At 41.4% G+C, this 26793-nt stretch overlaps 1 protein-coding gene across 1 annotated transcript in view; it reads left to right on the top strand.

Annotated features, from left to right (window-relative positions):
• Positions 1–26793, top strand: part of slc30a6 (solute carrier family 30 member 6) — a 66850-nt gene that overhangs the window by 9082 nt on the left and 30975 nt on the right. The window contains exons 4-6 of the mRNA XM_051418162.1: positions 3177–3261; positions 24770–24812; positions 26033–26098. Of these exons, the coding sequence (XP_051274122.1) occupies positions 3177–3261; positions 24770–24812; positions 26033–26098 (194 nt within the window). The remainder of the gene's footprint in view (positions 1–3176; positions 3262–24769; positions 24813–26032; positions 26099–26793) is intronic.

Raw genomic sequence — 26793 nt, 5'->3', positions numbered from 1 at the left:
TCTTCCTCTTCCTCTTCCTCTCTTCTTCAGAGGATAATATGAGTCACGCCTCTACTCACCATGGTGACACACATTTGCTCGGCACTGGCCGGTGATGCGGCAGCATGGCATGGTGCTCAACAATGATGTAATCAGGCCTGGCGTCAGTGGGGGCTCCTTATTTAATACAGTACCTGGTGACTGAGCAGCTGTACGGGCGATGCAGCTCTGTCACTCCAATGTCACATGTAACCTCAATATGTTGGCATGCCGTTATGCCGGCGGACAGCCAGGCGTCGCCACTGACGGACGGACGGGGGCAGCAGTGCGTCAGGGTTTAACAACTGTGCACTCTCCTCCAGGCGCTGAGTGTATGTGTACGTGAAGGGGGGTTGGGAATGTTTTGGACCAAATGCTGTCTCTCTGTTTGCACACACAGGCACATGCACGCATCCATGCACACAAACACACACACACACACACACACACACACACACACACACACACACACACACACACACACACACACACACACTGTAGGTCTCCCATGCCTGTCGCTGGCTAGTGCTGTCACCAGACGCCCCAGTGCTGTCATAACACAGCACACCACAGTAATTGTAGATTTCACAGCACTCGGCGCTCCCCACCACGGCATATGACTCCAACACGAAGTGACAGGCCAGGACACACACACACACACACACACACACACACACGTTCCCTTGTTCCATTTCTTGTCTCTCTTCCTCCTGACACACACAAACTCTCTCTCTCTTTCTGCTCAGAGGGCAAGTTTAGACTCAAGGTTTTATTTTTATTTTTTCTTCATTGAAAATTCTGCTGAATTGACATCCAGCCAGATGGAGTAAGAACACTGTTGAATGGGCTCAGATACAGATTGTATGGGGCAAAAAAACCTGGTCTTTGTTATACAGCAAGATTGTTTTACCCATGAAAGACAACTGCATTTGTCCAAACAGTTAAACAACCTATCTTTACATTGCCCTGAGAGGTGACTTGTGGTTGTTGTGTGAGTAAGAACGGTCGTCTCTCAGAAACAAAGGAGGAAGTAATAAGGTGACCTTAATGTCCAACAAAACCTCATAGGAAGGTCTTTGTTCTGGACTTAAACACCAGAGACCGTTGTTCACATCCTGTCCCCTACCAACAGTCAGGCCTCAATCTCCTAACCTTGACCAGTTAGTTTTGGTTGCCTAATACTAAAAAGTATAACATTGAGAAATATCTAAACTAATTAACTTTTCCACTAGGTGGGCACTTTGCAGGCTATGCATCCAAAACTTATAAATGTACAGTCACCTTCCTCAGGTAGCCTTGGTAGATTTCATCAGAAAATAGCACAAAACTCATGCAGTTAAACAAAAATGAAAGATGAAAAGGCTATGGCCACCATGGCTCGTGCAACATGCATAAATACATAGCGTAAATCAAATAGCTTGGTACTTCCTATACAGCAGTATAAATGCTGCGCTGCAGCACATAAACACAGTCACACTGAAGCCAAAAGAGACAGAGCACATTCTTTACACACTGTACCGTATAGTGGACTTGTGAGGTTGTAGACTGAGCACCCAACATTTGTTACTGTGACTGGGATTATCAAGTAGTAGCAGAAAGCTCAACTAAAGAACTCATGGCTAGATTATCCATTAAAGTCAGCCCCAGCATGCACCTGTTGGCCGGCATGTGGATATGTTGACTTTGGGTCGCTTAGAATGGCAGAATTTTTAATGTGTGTTTTTATTCTGCCTGTAGACTCATAGATTCATCAGAAGATGATTAATAATAAACTACCAAGTCCCTTAATACTTGTTCAGTATATTAAAGTTGCAGTTAGAGCTACATTCCTTGCAAATACATTTCTAAAATATATAGTGTGAAAATCTGCAGATATTACTGATGAGCAGAGCTGCTCTTTCTCCGCAGCCTGTTCTCTGCTCTCACGTCCTCTGAAAGTGACCTTCCCCTGAGCTGGTATTTTTGTGATGAACTGATTCAGACTGTAGCGAACATGTTAGGCCACACGGCCAGGCCTTGTTCAGTCAGAGAATTCCCCCAAATCTCAGACATACCAGGTTGACCACGGGGTAGGCAACTCACTCTCCATCCAGCAGCAAAACACAGCAGCTCCCAGTTGGTTTGTAGGTTTGGATTTAGATTAGACAGCGGCTGGTCATCTGCCAGAGTGTCTGCTGCGGGACGCTGACTGACAGTCGGGGAAACCCTGCTCAGCCCACGAGAACTCTCACTCCCTCCATGCTGTGTGGTTGTTGCATTTGTTGGACCATCAAAGTTAGCATTTTATTCAGAGCTTACATTGTCATAGGCAACTTTTACAGTACTATAGGAGAGGACGCAGTAAGTCGGGCTGGTAGTTTGCTTTTAGTCCGGACAAAGGACGTCAGAGGACCAAGGTTTAAGAGTCACAGATCAGAGTAATGGCAAAATGGTTGCTTTTTATAGTATTGGAGAATACTACCTACATTTGCTGTGAATATAATCAAATATGGTGAGTTATGGTGGAGAGGGGGGTCATGCTTTTTCCCCTAGTCAGTCAGGGAGGCTCAGTGAGAAATATTTTTTTGGGGGGCTCATGATAAAACACAAACAGATAAATAACAAACAGTCCCTATCTATGGATTTCCTGTCCTTCTCTACTGATAATCAACATTTGGTTTTAACTGGAAATTTTGGCTTTTAAATTAGTCTTTAGTTCATTTCCAGTTTCCATTAAAAAAGGCCTTAGGATGTTTTTCACTGATTTAATATAATTTAGGTTAGTTTTAAAACGCCTAATAACAATATATTAGCCAATAAATTGTTTGATAAGAATTGTTCTGTACTCAGGGGACCTTTTTTAGTGCAAAGTGTCAGTGTTCTCTGGTAGACAAATTATTTCAAAAGTTCTCTGACAGTTTTTACATTGACACTGATATTTCTGTGATAATCTGAAATCGTCCGATAAATTGACTAGTCTCAAAATTCTCATCAGGAATTAAGTATGGCATGATTTTGTTTTTTTTTTTCTCCTAAAGGAACATTACATAAAGGAATAAGATCCCCATCAGTCCATGTGCATAATGAATGACCCCTGTGGGGGGTCAAAGGTTGAGCCACTCTGCTCCTTTTGTCATTGTTCTTTAACAGTTATTTTGTCTGTTTGTTGTCGTTTCCAGTCGTGGAGGATCCTGCTGTTTGGGGCTCTCAACCTGCTGTGTACCGGCTGTCTGCTGATGTGGTGCAGCTCCACCAACAGCATGGGTGAGCACACACATCCAGACTCACACACACACATAAAACAAACGCAGTGACAGAGGGAGATGCAGATAGACACATGCAAACTGACACACACACACACACACACACACACACACACACACACAGATGTACACAGGCTGGCAGAAACACACAAAAAAAACCCCACTCTTTGAGACTCGGACACAGACATTAACACATGGAGATACCTGTCTACACACAGTAAACACAGATTGACAGTTACACACACTTAAACACATGCACATGGAAGCATGTGTGAGTGCTGCAGCTTTATGCACACACACTGTGAAGTCTTTAGGAAGTGTGTTAGCAGTGTCGTCTCACCAGGGGGGCTACTACTGCTGCTGATGTAGGTGTGTGTGTGTATCTGTATATACTGTATGTGTGTGCGTGTGTTTGAGGGGGGCACCTCAGTCAAAATATGGCACTTTAAAGGGCATGTTGAAGAAACAGAGTCCTTCACAGCGTCTGTTTTTACCCTCCGGTGCTACAACACAGAGAACACATCTGTCATATTGACGAGCACATTTTTTTCCCTCTCCATAAACAGGGTGCCCCAGGGTCTTAAAACGTGTCAAATCAAAGAATCTGAATTTTAGGCTTTGAAATGTCTTAAATATGATTTTGACAGGTCTTAAAAATTGATTGAATGAATGAAGTTGACGTTACTTGTGTAAAGCTGCATTTTTCAGTCTCACTTTTAATGGTGTTTTTGCGAAACATTTGTATCAATCATGCTCTAACAACTACAAAATGAAGCCAACATGGAACCAAATACCGATCCCCCTTCATATGCTTTGTACTTTTTTTTAGGCCAGTATAGAGATGAAGTAGGTTTTTAATTGCATTCATAATGGTATTTAAAAGTCTTGTTATTTATTTTCAGTTTATAACAACTCGAGTCCTATTCTTCTAGTTTGGTCCATCAATTCTATCAGTAACTAGACGGACTTATTTGGGAGAGACAATGAAGGTTGACATTAAAATTGTTACCCAAATGGACTAGGGCTGGGCGATATATCGATATAAAAAATATATCGATATATTTTTAAATGTGATATATATCGATATAGTTCAGATTTGCGCTGTGGTCCTTGCTCCAAGCAAGCTGCTGACCCGGAGCCCTCTGCACTGCTCCCCGCGCCCCCGCCACCACCCCTCCTCTTTCAATAACCTAACGTAATGTTTGTGTTCACATCCATAATTTAGACTGTAACGTTGTCAGACTGTTAGGTTAGCTAACTGCTGAGTAATTAACTGATGTTATAGGTAACTTAACCTGCTAACATTAGCTAACGTTAGCTTGTTAAGCTCGGCATGATTTATGTTAGCAAAACCCAACGTTAATATTGAGTGTGGTTTTAGTCGGGATGGGTTGCTTGTTCTGTTTACAGGCAGCAAATCTTTATCATGTCATTAACGTTATGTTACTAACGTTACAGACACTTGTTGCTGAGTCAACCTAATGTACAGCTCAGTAATAGCGTTAACCTACGTTACGTTGTTTTAACGTAATTGTACTTGCTTGTGTAATAACGGTAGCAGTTTTGGTGAGTGGTAACAGCCTTACTGCCTTCTGAAAATATTAATTTAAAAGTTATAATGCAGTCTAACTTCTGGTCACAACGTGTGTGTAGGTGTGTATATGTGTGTGTGTGTGTGTGTGTGGAGAGAGAGAGAGAGAGAGAGAGAGAGAGAGAGAGAGAGAGAGAGAGAGAGAGAGAAAAAAAAAAAAACTGAACATTTGCTCTCACTTTGTGGAAAAAATACCGGGATTTATATCGTATATCGATATTCAACCTAAATATATCGGGATATGACTTTTGGTCCAGATCACCCAGCCATAAAATGGACCAGCTTCCTGCTTCAGGTTTGACCTACTGTACTTACTGTAGCCGTGAGCACACAATTCGCAGTCAGATCGTCTGACTGCTCCTGTTCCCAGGTCGAAGATATGAACTTGACGAGTACAGTGTTGTAATTACTGATAATGATTAGTTGTAATAAACAATATTCGCTTTTTCACTGTTAACACTGAAAAACTAATCAAGTACATAAATCTTACTTTTCCTGCATTGATCAGACCACTAAAGCATCTCTTGCTGATGTTTCTGCATTGTTTGTCATTGTAAATGCACCGAATACAATGGCAAATATGTGACCAGATAAAGCCCTACATTGGGCTTTGATTGTCGCTGCCTACGGTCAGAAATGTTCACACAGTCTCTTTCACACAGTCTCGTTCACTGCCCCAAGTTTCCTGTCACCTGCAGTTCATTGCTTCATGTCGACGGGTACTCTGCTGTGGTTTTTATTCTGGCGGGGGATTTTAGTGTCCTGTGATGTGTCCAAATACTGTTGCAGAAAATCCTGTTCTGCTCTGGGAGTATTAAGTACTGAGAGTTTTGGGCTTTTTGAATATGTGCATGAAATATTGGTTGTCAGTAGCTTCCATAAATACCAGTGTTGGTCTCAACTGTGAAAGTGTGTTTGTGTTCCGTAGTGTGCTGTGTGAGCAGAGCAGCAGCACTTAAAACCATTTCTCTGCCTCAGCTGAGCTGTCCACTGGCTTCGCTCTGGACGATGTGACGAGCTTATATTTAGGACGCCAAAAGACACGCACACACACGCACGCACACACACGCACACACGCACACACACACACGCACACACGCACACACACACACGCACACACAAGAACAAATTCAAACTTCCATATAGGCAGCAGTGCTTGCAGGTATGGGAGACCATGGGAGCCAAGTGTCTAGATTTTAAGGTTAAAGAGGAAGTAAGGTCTGTGGGAGAGTGCAAGTTTATTAAATTGATGAATTTTGTTGGCCTCTTCAGTAGGGGTGGGTAAAAATATCGATTCACCAATGCATTGCAATATATTTTTTCCCAATTCAATATCGATTCATTAAATCCTCTGAATCGATTCAAGCCCCTGGCCAGTGGGGGCACGTTGAGCAACACCTCTGTGTGATTTGCATTGTAGGGACGGAGGCCGCATTCGACCACACAACCACAACATGGCAACCAACGCAGTTAGCAGCAGTGTTAAACCAGCGCCTTCAACTTTAAAAGCAGTGTAAACCCGGAACACAGGAAATAGACAAAGGTAAGGTAGTGCGTAAGCTGTGCCAGGCAGTACTAAAATACTGCAATAACACAACAAATTTGCGCAACCACTTAAGCCGACACCATGCAGATGCTCTGTAGTAACCCGCGGCTAAACCTGTGGATTCAAAACAGACGCAACTCAACAGATCCTTCCTTTGCAAACTGCCGCCAAACTCTGCCCGCGCACAGAAGATAACAGAGTCTGTGGCCGTCTTCATATGTAAAGGACCTACGACCGTACAGTGTCATGGAAAACGGGGGTTTTAAGAAGATGGTATACACACTGGAACCAAGATACGCAATACCAACACGCAAACACATGACAGAAATCGCCGTCGGTTTTGGAGTCGTTGAAGTCGGCACTGAATCGATATCAAAGCATTTAAATCAATATCGAATCGAATTGTGACCTAAAGAATCAAAATCGAATCGTGAGGTTCTTAACAATACCCAGCCCTACTCTCCAGATAGATTGAGTATTTGAGAGTCAGTAACGTTAAACAGAAGTCAGTTGAATGTTTTTGGGTCTTTCATCAGAAGCTGCGTTTCCATCTAAATGTATCACAAAAGAAAATGAATGAATACTTGTTTATTAGGAGTTGTTTCGTTGAGATAAGCAGCAGTTGGTGCCAATTCTCCAGTCAGAAAACCAAAAGAAGAGGAAACAAAAGGATGAGGTAATTAAAAGAGCTGCAGTCAAACCTCAAACAGTGAAAAACAATTTTCTGTTAGTTTTTTGTATTGATGTGAGGAAGGTCCTATCAGATCTGTGTGCAGTGATCATGGATGTATTATAGAGCCATGAGAGCGATGAGGAGACTGTTGGACCAGAACAGCTCATCAGTTAAGTTTTGTCAGAACTTTTTTGGCAAAGTTTTTTCAGATTTTGTGATTTCCATCAAACTTTTCTTATGAGATACTTCAAAATGTGTTGATGTAAACATGGCTAATGAAGTCAACTGTAAACATGCACATATTTCTGTGCCACCTGTCTCCCTGCCTTTCTCTCACCTGAGTCCTGCATACAGCTGTGCAGTGAGACAGCTGTGCAGTGAGACACAGTGTTTATGGTCAGCGAGGCTCGTGTCTGCCACCAACATTAAATCCTCTCAGGGATTCCATCACTCAGGAAAATGCTGCCATGAAAAGAACAACATGCAACCTTATCCCAGCTCACCCGCTCTGCCTGCAAATACTGCAGCATAAGCCACACACACACTTACAGCGGCGGCGTCGGGTGTCGCGCAGACAGGAAGCGGAGGACAGGTATCGAACAAAGAGGGAAGGGGACACCGCCGTCGATACTCGGCCCCGATGAGAACAACAGTAGCAGACAACGGCCTGGTCTCAATACCGTCAGTCAGATTCCTCCTCATTTATAAAGTCTCCTCTGCTCACGGGATCAGCAAACCCGACATTCACACATTCAGTCCATCGCCTACTTTACTTGTGATTTTTACATTTTGGAGACTTCCTTGTGAATAAAGAATGATGCTGGTGTTTAAACTTAAAACTCCCTAATTGTATGTGTCTGATAGTGTATTCATATGCCCATATTTGGGTGCCACTACAAAACCGGTAGTTTTTCAGTCTTGGAAAAAAGGTCACCATGGCCTTCGATAAATACAAATTTATTGGGGCATCAAGGCCAAAACTCCCCCACAGTTTAAAAAAAGTAAGCTTAACCATAAACATCTACAGCAGTAAAATGCAACATTAATGCAGCAGTAATATCAATCCAAAAACATCAGATATAATAATAAAAACACCGACAGGAAAGCATTTTACTGCATAATGAAAACATTACTTTCATTACTTCACAGCTTATTCTGTTAGGGCTTGATGATAGAACTGGAGATGATTAAAATCTGTCTACTAACAGAGATTTTTCTATACTGTTTCTACCATAGTAACAAACCTTTCTACTATCTCTGTTTTAGTTTATTTTGAGAATTGTCGCAATTCAGTAAGCAGGGTTGCTTTGGGGCAATAGTACATTTTGTGTCAATGTGATGTAGGGTTGGGATATATGTTAAAATTTTCCAACCGGCCACTGTCAGTCCAACAATCTGTGTGTGCTGTGCCAGTGCCCCAACCCCCTCAGTCACCGCCCCAGTAGGTTTAGCTGGGAGGTGAGCAGCGAGTTCTCTACATGCAACAAGTTCAAACAGCTTTATTGAACAAAATAAACTTAACTAAAATTTCAAGAAAGGAAAAGAAAAGTTTTCCCCATTAAACAGAAAAATACAACCGCACACCTTCTGGTAATGCTAAATGATCTGTACTTGTATAGCGCCTTTCTAGTCTTCCAACCACTCAAAGCGCTTTTACGAGTGCCACATTCACCCAACATCAAACAGAAACTAACACATTCATACACATTCACACTGATGCACAGCATCGGGAGCAATTTGGGGTTCAGTATCTTGCTCAAGGATACTTTGACGTGTGGCGGGAGAAGTCAGAGGATCGAACCAACAACCTTCCGATTAGGGATTGACCTGCTCTGCCTCTGTGGCACAGCCGCCCTCTAAAGTTTCTCTCTTATACCGAACTAAGACGTTGTTAAACACATTATTCAAACTCGATAAAACGAAATAAAAGTCACCAAACTGTTCTCATTAGTCTTTACACTGTTGCAACTATCACCAACTCACGCTGCCTCTATGGTGCCCCCGACCTCCCTTGCCCCTTTACCATTTCGCCGCTCTCCCGTCCCTGTCCTGTCCCAGTCCGTCCCTCTCCTGTCCCAGTCCATCCCTCTCCTGTCTTACTCCGTCCCGCTCTCTTCCTCTCCTGTCCTTGCTGCCTCCTCATCGTCCCCAGAATAAGAGTCTTGTTTGGAGCATCACCTTTTAACTGTATTCTTTGTGGTCAAACTAGTGGAAATAAACCCTAAATTCACCACCGTTAGATGTGAAAATACCCTGGCTCCACAGCTCAGTATGTGTACTGTGTGTGTAAGTCTTAATAAGCTCCATATCTGAACCCGACACGAAGGATCCTTTTGATTTTGGGACTTCCTGGCCTTTGCTGTAGCGCCACCATTAGGATAAAAGTAGGCCTGTATGAACAGGTAAATCATCAGCCTGATGTTTTTTCTGTTCCACTTTTTGTTTGTGGCACGTAAACAGTGTTTAAATCTCTAGAAGGGGCTGACCTGTTTCACTTTATGTACCTGAATGGAGGAAGAAATCTAAATTAAGTGAATGGAATTATAAGAAACCTCATTCACTCTCTGCCAACAATCTCACTTACTGACTGAACACAGTCTGTGTTTCATCCTAATGTGTGGTTATATGTCTTAGTATGGCTCTCTCTCTCTCTCTCTCTCTGTGTGTGTGTGTGTGTGTGTGTGTGTGTGTGTGTGTGTGTGTGTGTGTGTGTGTGTGTGTGTGTGTGTGTGTGTGTGTGTCAGGGCCAATGAGATCTCTTCATGTTCTTAGTGATGATGTGGAGCGTTCAGTGTTTCCACATCATTAGACTGAGGCGACACACACACACACACACATTTAAATGTGTTGTGTATGTATGCATTTGTGTACCTCACAGACACACAGGCATTTCTTCATGAGGTCACAACTACAAACTCACATGTGGTATTTTTATGATATCAGCCTTTCTTGTCCTTTCCACAGTTTGTAGTTGTAGTTATTGTTGATGTGTAATTGCGTGTCTTCACTTTTTGAGTCGAGGTTTAAGAGGGGAAATGCTGTAGGCAGAATTTACTTTTTATTTCCAGCAAGCTAATCAGTAGCAGGCAGGTCAAAGGTTAGAGACTTATGCTCTAACCTTTGACCTGACCTTCCACTTGTGATACTTCATAGGAGCGATTACATCACATTACACCGCGTTCCTGTTTATTCACAATATTAGATTTTTGCAGATATGCCCATATTTTCCAGCTAATTTTGGCTGATTGCAGATATATGCAAGTCTTTTTTCCCAACCTATTTGCAGAGAACAACAATTGTCTCCTGTGGGGGAATTAACATATTATTATGCCTACTCTTACTGTGATGGCCCACTGACAGATGCAGACAAAAAATAAATGTACACGTTCACATCTAAACTATAAAATTCATCCTACTTTAACAGGTTTGGATGATGCTCTCTCTGAGACAACAGTCAGGGCAAATTTGACCTATTTTGCAAATCAGGTAAATGAATGTGATCTTTGTCCACAGGGATCATTCGAACGTAAGTTCATTCTACAACTGTACAGTAATTAAAGTCAACTGAAAGGACATTGATAGACATAGTGTTCTCTTTTCACACTGATGAATAACTGAGCCTAAATTAGCAGGCTACATATGCTTTACAGACTGATGCTTCAACTCAATAATATATTAACTGAATAAATAATTTAAAAAATAGGATGACAGCTTGCTGTTGAGGTAAGGCCACATCAGAAAAATACATGTGACATCATGTAGGCACCCCGTAGCGTGAGGCTCAACGTAGTCCACAAAGTCCGACTACTACTGGTGTCTTTCACTGATTTCTCTTTCTTCTACACAAATTTGTTGCAGTTATCAGGATGAAGGCTCTTAAGATGTGTAATTACATTTTGCAATAGCAATATAGCAAATAGCAACTTCGCTATCTGTTTCAGAAACATTATAAGGCCTCCACACTGTGAAGACATACTTGACCCTCTTTTATGCTCACGGGCATGTTTATGTCTTCTTTGGACCATGCAAAATTCAGAATAATTACATGTATTGTAACAAAATCAAATGCTTGATTTTGCAGGCATTGTATTATATTTTTGAGTTAATAAGTCTTTGCTTCAAATTCAGTATTTGATGCAACGTCCGTTGTTTTTTCCAGTGCATGTCGGTCAGTTGGAACAGTTTGTACGTTAGGAAAATCTGTACATCCAACGCCTCCAGTGCATTTCCGCCTTTCGTTTAAATGAAGCATAACCCACATAGAAGTCTGTCCCCACACACACACACACACACACACACACACACACACGTCCACGTCCCTGTTGACCCCCCTTTGCAAGTCTAATACCATGTTCTAGAGCAACTGCCACACTGACAAAGCCTCATATGTACATTCTGTACATTCCTGCACTCTACTGCAGGAACACATGCATGGAAACACACACACTCACACACACTGCTTTGGCCCCATTAGCTCATGACTAACGGCTTAACAGACGTGTAAATACATACACTATACCACACACACACACACACACACACACACACACACACACACACACACACACACACACACACACACACACAGAGCAATCTGGTCTAATGTTCTCTTCTTGGCTGTCAGCCTGTTTGCAAACACATGCATGCACACACACTCATATACACACACACGACGGTATAAACTCTATACATGCCTCCCTGGCGCGCTGAGGCGGTTAACCCTTGGTCGACCCGTGAAGCTGCCCAAAGAGATAATCACGCTGCAGCTTATCCAGACCCACTGTTCCTAGTGTCATTCCTGTGTGTGTGGTTGTGTGTACGTCAGTTGAGAGAACATGGGACCAGATGTGTGTGTGTGTGTCTGTGTGTGTGTGTGTGTGTGTGGGGATTCATGTTTTCCAGCTCACTGACTGTGGAGGGAACATGGTGTAGACAGTATTTACACGTGTTTTCTAAGATTCACAAACGTGTGAAAAGTTTTGTGAGGTGAAAAAAAGATGTTCACTTATAAGAAGTAACATTGTTGTTTCCTACAAGTAGAATGTGAGTGACTGACCTTCTGTTGCGCTCCTTTGAATGGAAAGCAGCACATGTATCGACCAATTTAGTTTTACAACTTGTCAGTGTAAGCTTGATCCCATTGGAGTGGTGTTTATGGCTACCTGATGAACAAGTCCAATATTCACTCTTTTACTTCTGGCTTGGTCTCACCAACTCCTGAGAAAAATATCTGTCTTTTTAGCTTTTTCATTAGTGCAGCTTTAAAATATTGTACAGTGTGATCTTTTGTCAACAAATGAGGAAGAATCACTTAATTAAAGCTAGAGTAGGTAATCTGTAACAGATGCATTTTTTTATTATATTGGTTGTATTTCTCTTTACATTATTTACTCCAATCATTTCATTTACACTGAAAGAAATGATTGGCTGGCTGACCTCTATTACCTACCTGGACACACTCCGGAGTCTTCCACAAGCCAGCCACGCAGATATTGCTCAAGCTGTCCACCTAGTCTCACAAGAATGTCAGTGAAATAGCAGCCAAAATGTATAGTTCCACCTCTACCTACAACAGCCTGAACTGCTAGACAAAGCAAGAAAAGAAACACAGAGGCAGAAAAGGCTCCAATCGAAAAGAGGTTGGATACAGCAAGAGGTCAAACCAGAGTCAACATCAGTGTGGCTTCTCAACAATGGTGAGAACCAAGGGACAGATAAGTATTGGATTTGCTTTGTTTTAGGTGGAACTGGGGCCAACTGTTCAACTTTCCAGTTCTTTGTAAGTGAGTAGATTGAGTGAAAATACGTCTTCACTGATGCTCCTGAAGCTTCAGTCTATTGTCAGTGCCTTTTCTCTCACTGCACACGGGGCTCTGCTGCATTCCATTCTACTTTTAAATCTGCTTTATTTTAATTGACTCAGTGATGACTGTCCTCTGTTTCACGCTACTCTGCTTGACTCAACCGAACACATCGGGCTACAACCAGCGGCCGTGTGTGTTTGTGCACATAAAGGTTGGGTTGTGTGTCCGTGCGTGTGTCTAAGTGCTGTTCAAGCAGACTCGTTGTTGCACTGTTGCTGAAACATAAGCTGATGATGAATCTACAGAACTGTGTGTGTGTGTGTGTGTGTGTGTGTGTGTGTGTGTGTGTGTGTGTGTGTGTGTGTGTGTGTGTGTGTGTGTGTGTGTGTGTGTGTGTGTGTGTGTGTGTGTGTGTGTGTGTGTGCGCAGTCAGACTGGTCCTCTCGTATCAAATTGTGCAGTGGACAACTGGATCAACTTTCAGCTTTTTACAAAGTAAAGACATCAGCTTTTTGTCTCTCACACACACACACACACACACACACACACACACACACACACACACACACACTGTAGCAGTTTAGGCATCTGTGTGTCCGTTCGTCCGTCTGTCAGTCTGTTTCCTTTCTTTTCACTCCAACACACACAGCCCACCTCTTTGTGTCACTTAAACCCATCTCTTTCCCCCTCTCTTTCTGACACACACACACACACACACACACACACACACACACACACCTCAGCTCTGTCTTTCACCTTAACTCACCCCTTCTCTCTTTCACCTGTCTCTCACCCTGTCTGTCTCCGAAGACTCTTTGACCCCACCCTCCTGTCGCCTCCTCTCCTCCCAGCTGATGGATGGATGGACTGTCTTCCATCTCAACAGCCCCCCGTGTCTGTGTACATCGAAACCTGTCCAGGTCAAACCACAGGTCTGGACGCACTATAAATACACAGGAAACACAGAGAGTCACACCGCTGCTCTGGCAGATGTAACCGTCCACTCTTATTATTAATGCTATTATTATTATTACACGGCAAATACAAACACCAAACCGTAAAAAACCACTACAGAGCTGTGAAAGCTGACCATTGGCCGCATCATTAGAAACTGATTCAGTTTCATCTTGTGCTGCATCTTTCCTCATCTTCTCAGATGCAAGTAAAGGACGCAGGTGAGGGAAACGTGGATACAATTGAGAGGGATTGGCATGTACACAATGTCTACTTGTGAAGTGGAAGTATTGAATGATTATAATTATAGAGTATTTTTCTCTTTATTTGCCTGCCAGTGTATACATGTGCATATCCATTCCTCTGTGTGTGTGTGTGTGTGTGTGTGTGTGTACGTGTGTACGTGTGTGTGTACTTGTGTGTACGTGTGTGTACGTGTGTGAGTGTCTCCAGCTGTTTGTTGGCCCAGAGCAGCTCTGAGAAACCAGGTCAAGTGTCTGTTGCACAGACGAATAAACACACCTCCTCCTCTCTTCTTCATCCTTCTTCTCCTAGCCTTCCCGCTCCTCTCCTCCTCTCAGTTCTCCTCTTCACTTTTCTCCTCCTCACTTTTCTCCTCCTCATCCTCGTCAGATATCAAGACAGAAGCAGTGATAAGTGTGTGTTGATGAAGAAGCAGGGAGACGTGCGTTTGTGTGTTTTTGTGAGATTTTAAGTTTAGCCGTCGGCTCAGAGAATAGGTGAAGGATGGGGACAAAAAGACAACTTTTTTTTTCTCCAAATGTTTTAATTGCCAATGTGCCATATTATTAATATATACAGTCAGAGAGAGGTGTTGATTCAACTCTATAATCATTTTGGAGGCTGTAGTCTTTGATGCAGTTGAACTGTGTTGTGTTTCTTTTAGATTTAAATGAGATGGACAAAATAATAGAAACTCCTGTCAGTATGTTATCTTTTTTATGATTTTAAAATATATTTCTTTATTGTTGTACGTTGTGACACAAGAAGAGACAATGGAATAAAAGACACCCTAAATATCAGTACAATATCTGAATATAGGAACACTGTGAGGCTTTGGATTAGAAAAAAAAGCATAATATGAATAAGGTTTGTCTTCGAGATGTTTTTTTCATTATGTTTGTGTTGTGTTGTGTTGTGGCACAGTGTTTGTGTGCATATCCATTAGTTTGTTTCTTTCAGATCCAGAGATGGTTGAGTGTACACATGTGATCTGAGCTGTGTGTGTGTGTGTGTGTGTGTGTGTGTGTGTGTGTGTGTGTGTGTGTGTGTGTGTGTGTGTGTGTGTGTGTGTGTGTGTGTGTGTGTGTGTGTGTGTGTGTGTGTGTGTGTGTGTGTGTGTGTGTGTCCCCAGGCCCTCAGTGTTCCTGTGTGTCAGAACACAGCTGGTGAAGCAGTCCATCCCACGGGGGCTTCAGTACAGCCAACTCGTGTGTGTGTGTGTTTGTCTGTGTGATCAGCTCCTCTTACTCCCCTAACAGCCACCACATCTGCTTTGCTCTCTCTGACTCGATCACCTAAACACACCGATGATGTGTCTGTGAATCTGTTCCTATGGGATCCCACCTTTAAAGGGGCAACGCATTGCAAAACACCTGGGCTGCAAAAACAATCATTTTTATTATAGATTTCAGATTTGAAAAATGTTTGAATGCATGTTTGTCTATAAAATGTCTAATAATTAATAATTTTAAAATTATATAAAAGAGAGAAAAGCAGCAAATCATCACATTTGAGAAACTGGAACAAGCTTATGTTTGACATTTTGCTTCTGCAAATGTGCAATCAATCATCAAAATTGCCAGTTTTCATTATTGTTATTCTGTATAATACCGGTTATAAATTGCTTTTAGCCACAACTTTATACATAGTAAACTAGAGTGATCAAGGTTTCATTTATTATGGATAAAATTCTTGTCTCTGACTAGGGCTGGTGGTGGAGGTCAGCAAAAACAAGATTTTCAGCTGCTGTTAATCTACTCTCTATGGTTGTGACAACTTAGGTTAGTGCACCTCTGGAGCTCTTTAAACACGGACAGAGATGGGAATTATTTCTAAGGATAAAAGTTGATAAACTGCTTTTAATCCTAAACCTTCTCTCTCCACCCTGACAAGCTTGGTAAAAGGCCAGCAAGAGAACACTTAACATACTAGCACTCAGTTTTCCTAATGGCAGTTTTGTCTTAACAGATGATGTTACATTGATTATCATCAGCAGGGGGGGTTTGCAGGGTACAGGGTCAGGGCACAAGGGGCATGAAGGCGGGGTAGGTAGCCGTGTGTTTGGTTTAACATATCACTGCCAGCTGGCTCTCAAATCCCACGTGGAGATACAAGAATCCCTTCATAAATGCACGCAGCGGAGCTTCGGTCTGGTTTCATATCGACAGAAGGTTCTTGTCATATCTGAGGATGACAAGCTGTCTGTGTGGGCCATGGCCAACAGGGAGTGCGTATGTGTGTGTGTTAACCATTTGTAAACATGCTTGTTTCTGTGTATTTGTGCTTCCTCACACGTGTGTGCAGTGTTTTGTGTGTACCTATCACCGCCAGCTCCATCTCTGTGTTTTGCAGTATGCTGTACAGAGTGTGGCAACTTTCTTGTGCTGGAGCACTAGTATTGGTTTATTTGGCATCAACCAGCAATGCCAGTTCTTTAAAGCAAAAATGGCACCACTACTCACCAGTGGAAGCAGTCTAGCCTATCCCGAGAGTGAAGGGTTAACTTGCTAATCACTGGCAAAGAGCTAAGAAGTCTGAATTTCATAGTTCAATTTCAGATTGACAGCAGCTCACTGGCCAGACTACTGGAGGTTACTCCAGAGTTGTTGGAGAGTCACTAAACTTGTCCATTGAAGTCACTTGGTTTTATTTTCGTTGGCCAGTGGTTGTCTCTGAGTGTTGTGTGCTTCGTTGGATCCCAGAGAGGATTGTTTCTGTTGAGATAGGGACTCACTCATTGTTAGTTGAACTGTGGGTTTTGTGTTGAGCACTGACCGTATGATACACTGTGCTGGACACCAAATTCTTTGTGTAATTACCTTCACTGCCAGAGGTTCAACACTGCAGGTTTCAGATGAAGATTGAAGACCAGTGCATGTTAAATTGCTCAATATATGATTATATGAGAGTCCTTTGTTTGCATTTTAATGTTATAAGAAGTTATGTTCTTGGTTGGCAGATGTTTCACCACTGCAGTAGTATTATTCTGGTGTCCACCCTGGGTGGGAACTTGTGTGTGCCCAATAAATGATATCACTAATTTATTTAGTCATTTCTACTCATAAATGAGTCAGTTCATGTCCTCCGTGGTATTTACGTAAGCAGGATGATGAGGATAAAAACTGTGTAATCGAAAAAAGGGTTAATTAAAGGGTTTGTTTTTGGATTTATTGGTTGGGTTGGTATCACGTGTGTGTTTGTGTTTATATTTATGTGTGTTTGCATGTTAATATTAATAAACAGTGTTGTGATCCCTGGTTTTGTGTCATTGTGTGTATGTCAGGTGTGCTGCGCGTGGGTGGGGTGTGTGTGTGTGTGTGTGTGTGTGTGTGTGTGTGTGTGTGTGTGTGTGTGTGTGTGTGTGTGTGTGTGTGTGTGTGTATGTGTGTGTATGTGTGTGTATGTGTGTGTAGCCCTCAGGTCCAGGCTCATGTTTCTCCCTCAGTTGTCAGCAGTGTCAGTGTTGGGCAGTGTTCCCAGCCTCCTTCTCATCCTCTTCATCTTTCTCCTCCTTCTCTTCTATCATTCCATCCTTCATCCTTCTGTCGTTGGTTCATCTGTTCCTCCTCCTCCTCTTCCTCCTCCTCGTCCTCCCTGGGGAGCCTCCTCACCGCAGCAGTTGAGGCGTTCGATAGAAGCTTTTAGTTTACATCTGCAGCACACAAGAGCTGACCTGACACCACGACCCACTGTGTGTGTGTGTGTGTGTGTGTGTGTGTGTGTGTGTGTGTGTGTGTGTGTGTGTGTGTGTGTGTGTGTGTGTGTGTGTGTGTGTGTGTGTGTGTGTGTGTGTGTGTGTGTTCTGGGTCTCACTTTACTGTTTACCGGAACCAATGATACTAAGCTGCTATTTGCTGTGGTTAGCACATCCAGCTGCTCATGCTGTAGGTGTGTCTGTTTCTGTGTGTGTGTGTGTGTGTGTGTGTGTGTGTGTGTGTGTGGGTCCGGGAGACAGAATATGAATAACATTTTTTGAATTTTGCACTTTTTGAAGAACGAACAACATGTCGGGGTGGTGTATGAGGCTTGTCCAAATGTCCATACCTATTGTCAGCTCTGTTTTGCACCCCTTTCTTTTACAGCGGTAGGCCGCTGCGGTGGTGGACTCTGTGGTGAAATAGCTTAGTCAGGGTTAGGATTAGCACCCTTAAGGGCACGTTTCCACATTTTGTCCACTAGAGGGCACGTTATCAGGTTTTATCTACCACAGGGGCATCCAAGAGGGCACTTTTGCTATGTTTATTTGACCATGGTGGAGCCAGAGCATATGGCAGCTTGCAGCACATGAATCCACTCTCAGTGATGACTGTGGGTGTGTGGGTAACGTGCCCAGAGCTGACAGCGTGTCGCTGATCGCCAAGCACATTAATCACGGAATGAATTAGTGAGAAATTCAAATGTATCACACAGAGAACTGAATAAGGAGAAGTGAAGCCGCTGTACATATTGCATTTCCTTTTTCATTCGCTGTAAGTTGAAATATATGTAACGTTTGAAGAAATCCACTTTGAAAGATGTGTTTTTCTATAAATAGATGATGTTTCATGAAATCAATGATTTATTGCCATAATTGAGCAGCCCTACAAAAAGAGTTCTGTGCCCCCCTTCCTCACTGCAGCGATGGAGCCACTAACTCTTAGGATTATCTTTAAACCTCTTTAAAGACTTGTTGTCAGAATCTGTGCTGGACAAATGTACATCCCCTTTTCTTATCTCTTGTTGTTTTTGTTCTTATTCTTGCTGCTTTAAACCTTCTGGGCTTTCTGTGTTTTACTCGCTCACTCAGACATTAGTTTTAGTTTCTTTTATCTTCTGCCTGCTCACGATTGATCACATGGTTTAACGCGGTCTTTTCATTTGTCGATGACGCTGAGGGAGAAGTTGTGTGCGCTTGATTTGATGAGATGGATCTCCCCGTCAAACAAATGTTGCAGAAGTTAAAAGCACTAGTATTGGTGCATTTGAATCAAATTTTGATAATTCATGTAGACCTTTGTAGAATATAGTTACAGTTTCCCTGGTTCCCTCTCTCAGCTGATTAACAGTGATAAATTAAGTGCCCACATTATAAATATGCTATAACATATTTGTATCTCACATTTACTCTGTGTGTGTGTGTGTGTGTGTGTGTGTGTGTGTGTGTGTGTGTGTGTGTGTGTGTGTGTGTGTGTGTGTGTGTGTGTGTGTGTGTGTGTGTGTGTTTGGGCTGCTTCTCTGCAGACAGCATTAAATATTCATCCTCCTGCTCGTATTTCTCCTCTCTCATCTCTCTATTCACCCCTCGCTTCCTTCCTCTCCTTCTACCTCCTTCTGCCTTTCTTTTAAAATCCTTACGCTTTTCTTCCTTCTTTCCTTCTTTCTTGTCCCTCTCCACCTTTCCTCCCCTTGTTTGCTGCGTTAAAGCAAATGAAAAGTGGAGGGAAGGTAGTAAAAGATGAAGGATTCAAGTAAAAGGACAAAATAAAATAAAATGAAGTTATTGGAATTTCAAATTGTATAAGTAAAGAAGAAAGTGAAGAGTGAGTGGTTTGACAAACTGTCTCTCTCCTCCTCTCCTCTCTTCTTCTCTCTATTGATCTTTTCTGAAAACAAACAGGGATTTTAATCCTTCATTCTGTTCTGGGTATTGAGTTCATGCCCTGTGTGTGTGTGTGTGTGTGTGTGTGTGTGTGTGTGTGTGTGTGTGTGTGTGTGTGTGTGTGTTCGTGTGTGTGTTCGTGTGTTCTCTATATGTCTGTACATATGTTGGTATGTTTGTGTTTCTCAGTGTTTGGTTTGTGTTTTTTTGTACATCTTTGTGTTTTTATAATGCTGTTTAAATTTTGCATCATATTCTCAGTTTATACTGTGTGTGTGTGTGTGTGTGTGTGTGTGTGTGTGTGTGTGTGTGTGTGTGTGTGTGTGTGTGTGTGTGTGTGTGTGTGTGTGTGTGTGTGTGTGTGTGTGTGTGTGTGTGTGTGTGTGTGTGTGTGGAAAGAATAATGTCCCGTCTGCTGTGTTTGTTGCCCCAGTATCACATCCACACGTCCTCTGGGTGTCAGTGTTTGTAAGCAGGAGATTTATAAAGGAATTGAACCGGGTTCCGTGTGTGTGTGTGTGTGTGTGTGTGTGTGTTGCGGTGTATATGTAAACCTATCCAAGCACAGCGAGGGGAAATTTCAGCCCAGGTATTGATTTGGTCCGGCCTGTTTCAGGGTCACTGTGATGTCAGCGTTTGTATTATTATTGCTTTTATTGTCTGCTGCTTTTAATTCAACACAACAAGATGACATCAAAGCTCATTGATCGCTGTGGATAGATGAGCTGCTACATATCACAATAACAATGTGCAGCAGAAGGAAAATGGACTTATATATATTAACTTATATATAAATGTAGGAATTAATCATAGTGCAACTGATAATTCCAAAAGTTTCAATACCATCCATAAATAGGTCTTAGTGCTGCACATAAGATTCCACTTTTTCTTCACTAAGTAGAATTAATAGAAGTAAATGAAAATGAAATGGAAAAAAAAGAAGTAATGTATGTTTAACTCACTAAATGTATTTACAGTCTGCTATACAGGCTGAATTAAAGCCCCCCTCCAGTCAGCGTGCTGTTTGATGTCTGTGCAGAGTTTGACTCTAGAAGGATGTTTTCACATTCATCTGCTGAAAGTGGAAAGTTTCTCTGTGCTCACTGAACATCTGATTTTAAGGGGCGGGGTCTACCAGCAGGATTTGTGACATCACAAATAGTTAGGAAGTCAGTCCTGGTCCAGTATCAACTTGTACAGTGTGATGTAGAAACTTGAAGCCACCAGTGCACATCCACTGAGAATGGACTTTACAGTGAAGGAGGAGACATCTTGTGTCCAGCAGGAAAACTTTAGAAATCAACTACATTTGCATATTCAGAGATTCTGGAAGTTTTAATGACATAGAAGGATTTTTTAGAAAACACATGTATTAAGTATACAATATATATTTATATCCATAATCTCATGAAATATTATAAAATATGGAAGCTCTTAATTTAACATGTTAGCAAGCTAACATCTGCAGCTTCTGTCTTGTAATAGAGTACTTTTCCACTATGTTTTTACTACTTTTACCTCACTAAATGATTTGATTACTCCCTCCAAGATCTGTTGAAATCGTGGGCTGTGTAAAAAAGGCCTTCTCTACACAGGGGGAAACAAGACAACATGTTTTTTGAGTTTCTTCTCTCACTAACACTAAAGCAGTGTTTACCCATAGACCTTTCACAACTGTCAAACAACTGCATGGAAATTGAATTAGATGGAAGTCATAACATGTTAGTGAGACCTGTCCGCTAGCAGTCTGATTTGTATCCACTTTGAAACTATCACTTGTGTTTAGCACTGATAAACTTATTCAGATCAGCTCCTATTTGCTCTGGTTCATCATGTATAATCCAAACCACAGTTAGAATGACTTAAAGAGGAACCCTACATAGATTCTCCTGTACCATTGACTTTGATACACAGCAGGGCTATGGATATGTACTGGCACTACACACAAAAACACACACTCATAGTGGAGCTGCTAGCACGGCTACAACACAGATACCCACACACTGACTCCCTCAAAGAGACATAAACATGCTTCTAGTGATAGTCAGAGCTTAGGGATCCTCTCTCTCTCTCTCTCTCTCTCTCTCTCTCTCTCTCTCTCCGCTCTCTCTCTCTCTCTCATTCTCATTCACTTTCTAGCTGCCTGTCTGTGTACATGTCCCTCAGTGTGTCTATCTGTCTACTAAACTCTCTCTCTGATCGTATATATCTGTCCTGATCTCTCTCTCTCTCTCTCTCTCTCTCTCTCTCTCTCTCTCTCTCTCTCTCTCCCTCCCTGCCTGTCGCTCTGTCACTCAGCCGCAGTCCTGCTGCCTGTCTCTCTTTCTGTTGGTCTGTCTGTCTGGGCCGCTCTGTCAGGATTACATGGCGTCAGGTTGGCCAACATGGACGCCGGTGGTGGGGAAACAAAATGTTCCTCTCAGCACAAAGCCGCTCTAATCCGCTCTCCTCATCCCCCACAGCAGAGCCTGATTACAGAAAGCTGGTTGGTCGGCATTAAGACAGACAGACAGGCAGGCAGGCAGAAAGATGGACTGACGGACAGGCAGGATCGGCAGTGGGTATTTAAGCCAGTTGGACAACACTGAATCTCTCGGTAGCTGGCTGGTTGACTGACTGATTAGTTTATTGGCTTGTTGGCTGACTGACTAATTAACCTACTGACTGACTAACTGACCCTTCAGCTTACCTGTTGGCTGACCGACTGGCTGCTAGCCAGGTTGCTGTCCAGGTAATTGACTCAGGGAAAGCCGGGCTGACTATCTGCTGATTCAATGACTTGCTACCTTTAATGAGTCAGTGGCTAGCAGACAAGCTAGTGACAAGGCTTCTGACTGTCTAACTTGATGGCTAATTAAGGCATGTTTTTTTTTTTTTGCCTGTATTTGTTAACATTTAGTCAAACTGGCACCACAGCAAATATGCCAGATTAGCTATTAGCAATATCTGTTTGCAAAGTACTCATAACAATCACTGCATTTCTTTGGTAATGAAGGAAATGTAAAATATAATGACTGCCAGGCAAGTTCTGGAGTTATAAGGAGCAGCTTTTTTGTATGATTTCTAAGCGGATTTCTATGTTAATTGAGTTATAATTCAAAAGATTTTTAACACAAATTGTCTGAGCGTTGTCAGGTACCTTAGTTTCCTCCGTGAGCGGTGTGTCACGGAGGCTCCAATTGCTGACCATATGATTGACATCGGGTTCAAATCAGTATGGGTGTAAGAAAATATCAATACACTTCAGTATTACTGTGTGTTGTGATACTGTAAATCTGGAAAACCTGCAAATTTACGGATTAGTTTTCCAGTCATGGAAAAACCTGGAAATAAATTGATAAACAAACATCCTGGAAATAAACGATGCCGTCCTGGTAAATATTAATAGCATTAGCCTCTCACTCTACATTAGTTGTTGTGGTTGATAATTGTTAATTGTACATGCAACAAACAATTATACTTTATACATTTCTTTTAATAGGTTTATTAGTATGATGATTATTCTATTATTCTACTTAACCCTTGTGTGGTCTACGGGTCCTTTTTGACCCGAAATCATTTTCGCCATATCATTATTAAAGGTTAATTCATAGAATTGCGTGAAATTTTCAGGGATTGTGTCCCTCTGCATCCTTTATAGAACTTGCTTCATAAATTTGTACGTGTTTTATGGATATTTATAGCACCTGTGGTCTTCCAGGACACAAATGGACCCGGCACACAAAATGGAGCATAATGGTCACAATATTGTCATTTCTGGCACAATAAACTCACACGTGCACACCCAGAGGCATTTCTCATACTGCTGTCTTTTACAGCATGATTGTCAGTCCCGATGACCCGTTCACACACAAGGAGACGGTGTAAATTCTGCAGTAACGACAACAAAACAAGTATCAAGTGTAGCAAATGCAATGCGTATATTTGCAAAAGTCACAGAACTGTGACCACACATTATCCATGATGCATATAAAGGCAAGCGCACACACAATCCCACACACAGGCACACAGAATCATAGAGACACACACACACACACACACACACACACACACACACACACACACAAGGCCCACAGAATCATAGACACACACTCACACACACACACACACACACACACAGATAGATATCATCTTATAAGGATGCACACACACAGAGCAACAAGCACCCATGCATGCACACATAGTCACACATACAGATACACACAATATTTGACGTACAACAGCTTGTGATTGAAAATACTGAATAAATGTGTTGTTGTTCAATGTGTTGTGAATTGACTGAGAAGTTATAACAAAACAAAAAAAAATTATACGTTTTGTCTATATTGGCTCTACACGGTTCATTTGTACCGGGTCATTTTTGACCCGGGAGGACCACAGGTGTGATTTTGTCATTGTTTTTGCTGCCGTCCAAGAATTTACAATGCTTTCAAAACATAAGTTTGACCAAAACTTCACATATCCCACTCTGTGGTCAATATTTTGTCAATATAACTATTAAAAAAAAGTTTCAGGTTTTATTACTTTTTTTCCACTCGTAAATGAGGCCTATTTTGTATATTTGACTAAAACTGAACATTATTTCCGGAAAAAAAGGTGAAAATTATATATCGATGTGTTGGTCTTGACTTGAAGTTAATTATTTTTTTCTACATGTCCTAAAAACAGTCTAATATCATCGGGTCATTTTTGAAAGTCGCATGGTTGACGGGAGGACTACACAAGGGTTAATTTGACACTTAACACTGTGTCTATTTGTAATACATAGTTTACATGCAAACATTTGTGGCAGTGGTTGTGGCTAGCATACATACTATAACAGAATGTGGACCTTTTAAAGCAGAATATATATTGCTGGTACATATATATGACACTGTTTACAATTTTAAACACTGTTTTAAACTTTGATTTGATTGAACTTGCAATTTATTGCAATATCTTGAACCCCTGTATTGTGATAGTTATCGTCCTTGAATAGATGTTGATTGAAATAATGCTACACCATCAAAATGATGAATTAACTAATCAAGTATCTAACTTGGTTCTTTGGGTTGTCTTTACAATGCCAAACCTTGTATTTGAATTGTGACAGTCTTTGTTCCTTTGTTTTGTCATTTCAGCCTTAACTGCCTACACGTACCTCACCATCTTCGACCTCTTTAGGTGAGTGTGTCCTCCTCTAAGGAAACATGATAAGTTTCTCTTACCAGCATTTTTCCCAAAATATTGTTCGTATCAATAAGTGCTGGGCGATATACTGGATGATACTGGTTTTGATTTCCTATATTATATGAACTTTTTAAATACAAGTATAGCAGTGCACAGCTGAAACAGTATTTCAGAAATATCTCCTTGAATACTTGAATATTTTCAGTATGTTATGTCACTTTATACTGTTTGAAAATATTTAGCATTGAAATGGAAGCAATGTTAAAGTTGTTGGCATATCTTTTTAATTTTTAAATTCTGTTTTAACTATGTTGCACAAAAATTGTTTACATTTGGATTCTTTCATATATTGTATAATTTTCTTGGGCCAAGAAAACCCTATATCAATCAAAGCCTTCAGTATATCCACTCCCGACAGTAGAATAAGCCACTATAAACCAAAATAAAGGCCTACTCATGCAAAAAATAAATAAATACAGTGAAACCCAAAATCTTAAATAATCCCATGATACAAATTGTGGTCATACCTCCCAGCACTAATATACATTTTTTGAACAAAAAGAAAGAAAACCCTAAAATATAATAAATGATCAATGTCCAGGAAATTTTCCAGTTACCCACTATCCCTAAAAATATTATTCTTGTGAAAATATTATGCATTAGAGCTGAAACAATTGGTTTCAGTGATTGGTTACAACAATTTTCATAATTGCTCATTTTGTCTGATAAGATAGTAAATCAAGCTGTTTCATTGAGACCAAGGGCATTTAACGGCATTATATTAGGCTCTGGGAAATTGTAAAGACATTTTTCATTACTTTCTTATATAGATAGATTTATAGATTAAACAATTGATTAATTGGAAAAGTGTTCTGGCAGTTGAATCAATAATACAAATAATATGTATAGTTCATTTTGAAGTGTAAAACGTATAGAAACACATTCAGATGTGAGATAAGTCTGCTCAGCTGTGTGGGGGTTTGATGTTTTGATGGAGAATTTCCACTCATGAAAAATTAAATCTGAGATTATGATGAATAAAAGATAAATTAAACAAGAATTGAACTGTAGCTGACCTCTCTGTCTCTCTTCCTATTTACTCTCTCCTCCTGTCCCTCCTCCTCCTGTCATTCTGTGTCTTTGTGTCTCCATCTATAACTTTCTCTTTCGCTGTTATCACCTTTCCTCTCTTCCCTCCCCCTCTCCTCCTTCAGTTTGATCACCTGTCTCATCAGTTCCTGGGTGACCATGAAGAAACCCAGTCAGGTCTACTCATTTGGGTGAGTTCACCATGGCGATCTGTTATATAGTGTACACAGCAATACATCACAGAGTTTGACCAGTCTCTGAGAAAGACCGAAAAATATGCTTCAGCCAGGCAATCTCTCTTTGAGAATGGAGCTGCTTTTAATTAATTGTATATTCACGTACTCTTTATATAACTGAAGAGTTTGTCAAATAGATGACGAATCAGCTCCTCTGATTATAATTGAAAATATCGTCCTTTTCCTCTAACAACATTAACAATCTGGCGTTTAAAGACCCTTTGCTATACATTTAAATCATGGGCTGTAGCTTTAATAGATAGATTTTTTTAGTCAAAGCTCCATCTGTGTTTGTTTATGTGCTCCCATTTACGGTGTCCCGTAACACACACAAACACACAAACACACGCACACACACACACACACACACTGTAAACACAGTGTATTTGCTGCTGACAGGTGACCTCTGACCTTAAGGTGTAGAAGAGTAGTGATCGAGTGGAAATCTGCTTTTCAGCTTCACTTGGCTCTTATAATGGTGTGTGTGTGTGTGTGTGTGTGTGTGTGTGTGTGTGTGTGTGTGTGTGTGTGTGTGTGTGTGTGTGTGTGTGGGGTTGAGTTTAAGTTTACATCTGTGTGTGTGGGTTTTTTTTTTTTTTGGGCATCACTACATGCATGTGTGTTCGTTTGAGTAGAGTGTGTGTGTGTGT

The sequence above is a fragment of the Dicentrarchus labrax genome, unplaced genomic scaffold (genome assembly GCF_905237075.1).
Source record: "Dicentrarchus labrax unplaced genomic scaffold, dlabrax2021, whole genome shotgun sequence".
Lineage (NCBI taxonomy): Eukaryota > Metazoa > Chordata > Actinopteri > Moronidae > Dicentrarchus > Dicentrarchus labrax.
This window is presented reverse-complemented; position numbering and strand designations above follow the sequence as displayed.